The sequence below is a fragment of the Haplochromis burtoni genome, unplaced genomic scaffold, assembly GCF_018398535.1.
Source record: "Haplochromis burtoni strain Fernald_Lab_line unplaced genomic scaffold, NCSU_Asbu1 Contig_1261, whole genome shotgun sequence".
Classification (NCBI taxonomy): Eukaryota; Metazoa; Chordata; class Actinopteri; order Cichliformes; family Cichlidae; genus Haplochromis; species Haplochromis burtoni.
The window spans coordinates 9,128-18,292 of record NW_024583622.1 but is presented as its reverse complement, the minus strand read 5'-3'; the positions used below and the strand labels follow the sequence as shown (position 1 = coordinate 18,292).

The 9,165-nt window shown below is 45.0% G+C and overlaps 2 protein-coding genes across 2 annotated transcripts in view; both read right to left on the bottom strand.

Annotated features, from left to right (window-relative positions):
- Positions 1-424: 424 nt before the first annotated feature.
- LOC121813198 (hepatitis A virus cellular receptor 1-like) lies at positions 425-1,648 on the bottom strand. The gene has a single exon (XM_042216781.1). The coding sequence runs from the start codon at positions 1,355-1,357 to the stop codon at positions 491-493; it is 867 nt and encodes a 288-aa protein (XP_042072715.1). The 5' UTR covers positions 1,358-1,648; the 3' UTR covers positions 425-490.
- A 5-nt stretch (positions 1,649-1,653) lies between these two features.
- LOC102304884 (deleted in malignant brain tumors 1 protein) overlaps positions 1,654-9,165 on the bottom strand; it is a gene marked incomplete at its 3' end in the record, with an annotated part of 14,621 nt that continues 7,109 nt past the window's right edge. The window contains exons 7-12 of the mRNA XM_042216780.1: positions 6,469-6,783; positions 6,034-6,345; positions 4,256-4,388; positions 3,288-3,538; positions 3,058-3,173; positions 1,654-2,331 (exon numbers count right to left, since the gene is read on the bottom strand). Of these exons, the coding sequence (XP_042072714.1) occupies positions 1,654-2,331; positions 3,058-3,173; positions 3,288-3,538; positions 4,256-4,388; positions 6,034-6,345; positions 6,469-6,783 (1,805 nt within the window). The remainder of the gene's footprint in view (positions 2,332-3,057; positions 3,174-3,287; positions 3,539-4,255; positions 4,389-6,033; positions 6,346-6,468; positions 6,784-9,165) is intronic.

Sequence of the window (9,165 nt, the reverse complement as noted above, 5' to 3'; positions counted from 1 at the left end):
GGACAATTGTGGAAACCGTGGAAGGGACAATGGGGGAAACAGCAGTAAGGGCAGTAGTGGGAACAGTAGGAAGTGCAGTGGTGGAAACAGTGGTGGGGACAGTTGAAGGGACAATAGGGGAAACAGCAGTAGGGCCAGTCCTGGGTAGAGAACTAGAAGAAGCAGCAGGAATAGTAGAAGGGACATTGGTGGGGACAGTGATTGGGATAGGACTAGGGGAGGTGGTGTGGCTAGGAGTAGTAACAGTGGTGGGGACAGTGGTTGGGATGGAGTAGGGGAAGTGGTGTGGCTAGGAGTAGTAACAGGAGTAGTAAGTCGTTGAGGGACATGGTGGGGACAGTGATTGGGATAGGACTAGGGGAGGTGGTGTGGCTAGGAGTAGTAACGTGGTGGGGACAGTGATTGGGATAGGTAGTGGAGTGGTGTGGAGTAGGTAGTAGTAACAGTGGTGGGGACAGTGATTGGGATAGGACTAGGGGAGGTGGTGTGGCTAGGAGTAGTAACAGTGGTGGGGACAGTGGTTGGGATAGGTAGGGGAGGTGGTGTGGCTAGGAGTAGTAACGTGGTGGGGAAGTGTTGGGATAGGAGTAGTGGAGGTGGTGTGGCTAGGAGTAGTGACAGTAGGTAGGGCAGTGGTGGACACAGTTGGATGGACAGTGGCGGGGAAAGCAGTAGGGAGAATGGTGGGAACAGTAGTGGGGAAAGTGGAGGAGAGAATGGGGGGGAAAGCAGTAAGGACAGTGGTGGGCACAGCAGTGTGGACAGCAGTGGGGGCAGTAGTTGGGACAGTGGTGGGGACAGTAGAAGGGGAAGTTGTAAGGACAGCAGTAGGAACAACTGTGGGAACTGTGGTGGAGACAGTGGAAAGGGCAATTGTGGAAACAGCAGTAGGGAATGTCGTGGGGCCCGTAGAAGGGACTGTGCTGGGGGCTGGAGTAGGGAGAATGGTGGGAACAGTGGTGGGGACAGTAGAGGAGACAATAGGGGAAACAGCAGTAGGGTCGGTCGTGGGGACAGAAATAGAAGAAGCACTGGGGATAGTAGAAGGGACAGTAGGAGGGACAGTGGTGGGGAAAGTGGTTGGACTAGGAATAGTGACAGTGGTGGGTCCAGTAGAAGGGACAGTGGTGGGGACAGTGCTGATGGCAGGAGTAGGGACAGTTGTGGGGACAGTAGCAGGGACAGTGGTGGGGAAAGCAGTAGGGAGAATGGTCGGAATAGTAGGAAGGGCAGTGGTGGGGACAGTGGTGGACACAGTCAGATCGACAGTGGCGGGGAAAGCAGTAGGGAGAATGGTGAGAACAGTGGTGGGATCAGTGGAGGAGACAATAGGGGAAACAGCAGTAGGGTTGGTCATGGGGACAGAAGTAGAAGAAACAGTGGGGATAGTAGAAGGGACAGTAGAAGGGACAGCAGGAGGGACAGTGGTGGGGAAAGTGGTTGGGATAGGAGTAGTGGAGATGGTGGGGCTAGTTGGGATAGGACTAGGGGAGATGGTGGGGTCAGTGCTGGGGGCTGGAGTAGGGACAGTGGTGAGAACAGCAGTAGGGACAATAGTGGAAATAGTAGGAAGGGCAGTGGTGGGGACAGCAGTAGGGACAGTAGGAAAATCAGTGGTGGGGTTACTAGAAGGGACAGCGGTGGGGACAGTGCAGTTGTAAGGACAGCTGTAGGGACAATTGTGGAAATATTAGGATGGGCAGTGGTGGGGACAGCAGTAGGGACAGTAGGAAAATCAGTGGTGGGGTTACTAGAAGGGACAGCGGTGGGGACAGTACAAGGTGCAGTTGTAAGGACAGCTGTAGGGACAATTGTGGGAATTGTGGTGGAGACAGTGGAAGGGACACTGGGGGAAATGGCAGTAGGGACAGTGCTGGGGGCAGGAGTAGGGATAGTGGTGGGGAAGGTGGAAGGGACAGTGTTGGGGACAGCAGTAGAATAAGCAGCAGTAGGGTCAGTTGTGGGGATACTAGAAGGGACAGCAGTGGGGACACTAGAATGGACAGTAGTGTGGGCAGTAGTTGGGACAGTGGTGGGGACAGGAGTAGAGACAGCGGTGGGGACAGCGGTGGGGACAGCAGTAGAGACAGCGGTGGGGACAGGAAGAGTTGATGATGTTGGACAGGTGAAATAAAAGTCACTGTCAGGGCCCAAGGGGGTGAAGGTAACAAAGTTTGGTTGAGTGCCAGTGACGGTGTCCTTGATCCAATTTTGGTACTCTGACACACGAGTGAAGACTGCAGGTCTTGCACAGTCATCATTAAAAGTCACAACTCCACTCTGGAGCCATTCAAATCCTCTCTTTGTCATTAGTTGTCCCCCTAAGTTACCCTGTGAGAAAAGAAAGATCAAAGTTCTGAAGGCAGAGAAATACCTTTTAGTTACACCTGTTTCTGTGTTGATCCTGCTAAAGCATGAATATTATGAACGCTAACCTAAAAGGCAGTTTGCTTACCTCAATCTAAGCTATTATTTTATTTATGAGTCTGTAATTAACTTTAACAGTCACAAAGACAGTAACAAAATGAAACAGTCAGCCCATCTAAAAATGAAAGGAGAGTCTCTAAGTAAGTGTGAACGATTTCTACAAGCTGCAACCGGATAGCTATTAAACCAATCGCAAATATATTTTTTATTTGCTTATATGTTAAGAGGAGGCTTCTTCAAGGACAGAAAAAGCTAAACAGACACTGAAGCGCCTTACTACTCCCCATTGAGAATTAATTTTAAAGCTTGTTTTTGTGGGGGGGTTTTGTGGGTTTTTTTTGTGTTTTTGTGGTTGACCTGTTGCACTTAGGGACTCAAGTGTATTTACGACTATGATGTCACTGATAAAAAATTTCCCAGAAGTTTCGATAAGATATTTTTTGCATATCCAACTGTGCTGAAACTCGATTGAGTAATAAATCATCTTGGTTGAGTCGTGAAAGCTAACAGTCTATAATATCAGTAAGGTTGATACAATAACAGAAAAAACAATAATCCAATATGAAAGTAACACATAATTCTCACAGCACTAATCAAGGAGTGACATTATACATGAATCTTCGGGATCACCTGACATGAATCCTTCTCTCCAGCGCTGAGCCCAGCACAGATCATGTTCTCCATGATCACTTTGTCACCTTCATAGTAGCACTGGCACTCATTGTTTCCCACTACTGGTACATTTACTTCACGCAGGATGTTCAGGAAGGAATCGTTACCGAATTGTAAAAAGAAATAGAAGAGCTTTAAAAAAAACCCTGTACATTCCTAGAAAATTAAAAAATATTTTATATACTTACCATTTTCACATATATCAGTAATCCAGCTGCTTGTCCCACTGTGGAAAGTGCTTTTTGATGAGGCTAAGCAGACTGGCTGAATGTAGTCTGTGAAAGTCACAGGAACTGACAGCTTCAGAAGACAAATGTTGTTCTCATGTGTGTTGTTGTTGAATTCAGGATGGCAGATTATGTCTTCTAATGTTCGAGACATTTTGCTGGAGCTTAAATCTGACTGGTTGTGGCAGCCGAGATGGACCTCTGTCAGGTTACTAAATTTAAAAATTGTGAAAAAGAATGGTTTGTTGTTTTTTTTTTCTTTTCTATTAGCTTGATTTGGTCAAGATCACATTTCAAACCAGGTACTGTTCATGTGATCTTGAAAATGGACACATCAGTGATTTATTGTGCGAAAATGGAATCATTACTTTCAAAGCTCTTTTTTCTCCTTGTGTGTGTGTTTCTGTGTTTGGGGTTAATTATTGGCAGGGATAATGATTTAAAGATATCTGTGATATTATTATTATTATTATTATTATTATTAATAATAATAATAATAACAAACAGCTAGGCTAGCCTTTCCCCATTGTATGTCTTTATGCTAAACATTTTGGACAGCAGTTACATCTCAGATTTGGACAACCTCCAGAAGCGATCTGCTTGATCCCATCACAATAGTGAACTCACGTGGTCTGCCACGTCACACTGAGGGTCCAACGATTCTTGTTGCCCTAAAAAATTGTTTCTGGAAATGTATTTCTGTAGAATAATTTTTTTAAGATATTAAAAACTCCTGACCTTCAGAAAATAAGTAGAATGATAACCTGTAAATCTTAACCTCTTAAGCCCCAAGCCTACCTGATCTCCTGCCTTTTGCCCCAGTATCAGGGGGCGTTGGAGCTTAAGAGGTTAAGCTAGATGTAAACTGAGGAGTAATGGTCATTTGCAACATCATCACACAGAAATTTAAATTGGCAACAGTGACTTACTGTGATATGCAGGAAGCAGCTGTCAGCACCCACTGGTTGGTGATTAAGGACCCCCCACACCGAAACTCTCCATTGTGGCTTATAGTGACCTGCCAGGGCCAACTTTCTGTGCTTTCCACAGCCCTGCCGCATGCTGGCAAAACAAAAGATCACAGCTAACTGTAAAAACTACTTTTCCATGTCACAAGGAGTCGCCACAGTGGGTAGCTCGTCATGTTTTGTTTAGCTGAGTTTTATGCTGAATGTCCCTCCTGATGAAAACCCAAAGGGGATAAACCATAGATAACTGTAATAGGCCCATTTCACTCTAGTCATTGGTCATGTTGTACACAAACACTGACATCACCACCAGTGTTGGGGAGTAACGGAATACATGTACCGCTGTTACGTATTTAAAATACAAAATATGAGTAACTGTATTCCGTTACAGTTACCGTTTAAAAAGGTGGTATTCAGAATACAGTTACTTTGTTGAAATAAATGCGGTTATTTACACTGCGGTACTTTCCTGTTTCATTTTGTCGCGGGTCAGGACTGTTTGGGTTTTGTTTGACAGCTACGTTCTGTTGTTCCAGGCGGCAGCGTTACGGTTGCCATGGTTACAGGGTCGACGCTCTCTCTCTTCGCGACTGTTGTCCTGGGTGAGAGAGCGCCTTTTCGTTGTTGTTGTTGTTGTGCTAAGCTAACAGGCAGAATGCTACAAGCATAGCTCTAAAGAATGTAGCATCATGGGCAGTGTAGTCCGTGTTGCAGGGAGAATGGACTGCCATACACGTTATGGGTCTGTGAGCGCGAGGAGGGAGAAAAAGGGGAGTGGAAAGGTACGAGTTGTCATCGAGGAAAAACGGGAGCTGGAAGCATGTAAATATAATAATAACCACTTCAGCCAAGAAGAGTGCCTGACGAGCCCAGTTGTAAGTAAGCTATTAAGACTCGACTGTACACCGTGTTCGTGTTTTCCTCCGAAAACAATAAGTTCCGTTGGAGCAGCCTTTCAACGCCTCTCTCTGTCTCTCGCAAGAAAAGTTGACCCACACAACAAAGTAAAGCTATTTTTCGGCTACGAGCCGACAGGGACCCCGCCGTATTAGTCAGAGGTCCCTTTACTACAGTTCGGAGTCGCGGACCTTCAGTAATAGTAATAAATCACACAGCAATAGTACATTCACGTTGTTGTAAAAAGCATGATAATATATTAAGTAATCCAAAGTATTCAGAATACGTTACTGTCATTGAGTAACGTAACGGAATACGTTACAGAATACATTTTGGAGCATGTATTCTGTATTCTGTAATGGAATACACTTTAAAAGTAACCTTCCCAACACTGATCACCACAGCTCCCTTCTAATGATAGATGCAATGAGGGTGTGTTCCTGCAGCAACGTGGGCTGAATGAGGAGCCTCTAGCGCTGTCCCACAGTTTAAATATCTGCATCGTTTAAGTTCCAGCTGTCATCAAAGACTGTTCCCCAGATGTTATTGTAATAAATTTCTACTCTGCATCAAGTCGATCCAGCTAATCTGATTGGACCTTTTAAGCATAGGTCACAAGACAAACTACTTTTTTAATATATGTAACTTACATTAAATATACACATACATATAACTTCAAGCACTAGGTACAGTGACTCCCAAGCTTTGCAAGTGGCTCCAGCTGATCCCAGAAACAACATCGGAGATCTATGTGGCTCTGTGTGAAGGATAGACCTTCCACATATATGTATGACACTAAAGACACCACGAGGAAATTGTTCTCTATCTATAAGTTGTCTCACCTGAACAAATGACACTAACATCGTAGTGATGTTCACTGTAGTAGTTTCCCCATCCAGAGTGTTGACATTCAGTTAGAGAACTTTCATTTCCTGAACAGGTCACATCACCAAGCCAAATCGGTCCCAATCCTTCACCAAAGTAAGCAAGTCGTGGAACCTCTAGTGCGGACCCACAGTTTATCTGTCTGCAAACCACATCAGCATCGTTTAGGTCCCAGTTAAAATCAGAGACTGTTCCCCAGATGTTATTGTGAAAAATTTCTACTCTGCCAGAGCATCGAGTTGATCCAAAGCCAGCTAATCTGATCAGATCTATCAGATAAAGGACATAACAAAATTTTGATATGTTAATTTTATTATATAGAAAAGATTTCTCATTTGACACACAAGAATAGGCTGATCTATAATGTCTTGAATATTTAACAGTTTTCTCACCTGAACAGATCACACCAGCATCCTGACCATGTCCACATCTGTGTGATCCAAATCCACTGTGTCGACACTTAGTGAGAGAGGTTTCAGTACCTGAACAGCCCACATTATCAAGCCAAATCTGTCCAGTTCCTGCACCAAAGTGAGCTGAATGAGGAGCTTCCAGTGCTGTCCCACAGTTTAACTGTCTGCAAACCACCTCTGCATCATTTAAGTCCCAGCCATTATCACAAACCGTTCCCCGTATGTTATTGTGATAAATTTCTACTCTGCCAGAGCATCGACTCGATCCAGATCCAGTTAAGATCATTGGTACAGCTGAAAACAAAACACAAAGATAAGGTTGGGATAGTTCATGCAATACTTTTAATGTCCAAGCACAGTGTTAAGTCTAATTGTTGAGTGTTGTCATTGTGCTTCTTAAATTTTTAAGGTCTGAGTTCAATCTATAGGATCAAGACATTCCTTTGTCTCGGACCACTGGCTGGAGAGGCTTTTATTGCAGATACGTTCTCTGGATCTGGAAGATCTGTTTCTTGTGATGTTGCTTCCTGCTTTTATGATTCTTTTGGTGAGCAGGAAGTCATGCATACAGAGACACATGCACACAGAGAGACACACATTCTCACACACTCACTCAAACACACACGCACACATTCTCACACACGCACACACACACACTCTCACATGCATACAGATGTTTATACATACACACACATAGTGCCTTGTCTTAGAACCATGTGGGAGGTGCTTTGCTGTGATGTGTATTGTGTGAACTGTTTTCCCAACAAAAGGCAGCAAGCGGAGGCCGTCGTTGGGAAAACAGGATTCAGAGTGCTTTCTGAGACACCGGCTGGGGCCTCCCTTACTAGCAAGTAAAAGATGTTCATCTTGTTTTTGTCGTTAACGAGAATAAGTCTCTAGACTAGTGGGGCTTGTGGAAACACAGACCCAACATACAGTTACCCCAGTTTACAATATTATTTCGAATGAGATAACACTGACGGTTAAAACAGGTGGATTAACGAGCTCCATGTATTTGCTGGGCTCGGTGTCTTTCCTCTGGGTTAGACCACATGTTAGCTCTCTGCCAGGCTGCTCTCTGCTCTGTTCCGGATCTTCAGGGTATATTGGGCACTTCAGACCATTAGGAAGACAGATTAGCTGGTGTCTACTTCCCTGAGGTGTTGGGCAGAGCCTTGTCTCTAGTATCATCCCATTTCTTCCATGTCACTTTACTCAGATTTGTCTGAATTTTCTTGTTTGTTTGTTTGTTTGTTTGTTTTTCAACTCCAGCGCACCTCTTGTGTGGCAGCCTGTTACAGAAGCTCTATTCATTTCTGTGTCCTTCCTAAAACTTCCCCTTCTCCCTAAACAACCAAGTGCCACATGTTACTATATCATTTTTTGGATTGGCTGACATGGTAAACTTTAACACCAATAGGGAAGGGGTGTTTTTTCTTTTTCTTTTTTCACTCGCAAGCGGAGAGTGTTTGCTAGCGCTGTCTGTAGAAAACGCAGTTTTTACCGTTCTTCCCGCTGTAAACACCACTGTTTTGTTCAGAAAAAAACATGCGTGTATTTTTTATCATAACTCTGGTTTTACGTGGCCCATCGACACAATTCAAAAACTGGTATATAGTTTGAAGTCCGCACTTTCGACCCAAGTTGAAATGGAGACTCAGAGTTGCTACATCTTGTAGCTGTGTTGTCTGAAATTGGTCATGTGATTTTTAGGCGCCGGTGCGTCCCTTGACCCCAGAGGGTTAAGAACTGTTTTGAGTCCACTGTTTGGGAGATGCTCTGTGACGACCACTGGGAGGACATTGACAGCCTTGTGACCTGCATTATGGATTACATTAACTTGTGCATGGATAACACCGTACCCATCGTGCAGTGTTTTTCCAAACACAAACCTTGGATCACCCGAGAAATAAAAGCCGTTCTCAAGCAGAAGAGGAGAGCCTTCACTTCTGAAGACAAGGAGCAACGGAAAAAGGAATAGAGAGAGCTAAAAGGACTGATCAGGAATGGGAAGGACAGCTACAGGCAGAAGATGGAGAACCAGATTCAGTAGAACGATATTAGCAAATTCTGGAGAGGCCTTAGAACCATCTTGCGCCACAAAGAATAGAACTCTGCCTGGGGGGGGGGCGCTGCCATAGTAGCCAATACACATCCAGCACACGGCTCCAGCTTGTCTCTCTCAACCATCCAGGTTACGAGAGAACTGAGCAGGATTAAAGCCAATACCCTAATGAGCTCATCACTGGACCCACTTCAGTTTGCCTATCAGCTTGGAATTGGAGTAGATGATGCCATCATTCACCTCCTACATCATTCCCTTTCTCACCTGGAGACCGCTGGGACCACTGTGAGAATCCTGTTCTCCAATTTCTCCAGTGCCTTCAACACCATTCTTCCCACAGTCATGAAGGAGAATCTGGAGAACACAGGAATGGACCATCACCTCGCATACTAGACTACCTCACTGACCGACCACAGTATGTGAGAACTCAGGACTGGGTCATCAGCAGTACGGGGGGGCCCCACGGGAAATGGTTCTGGCTCTGTTCCTCTTTACCATCTACACTGTAGACTTCTCTCACAACTTCACCCAGTGCTTCCTGCAGAAGTTCTCTGATGACTTTGCAATAGTCGGCCTCATCACTGATGGGCAAGACAAGGATTACAGAGAAC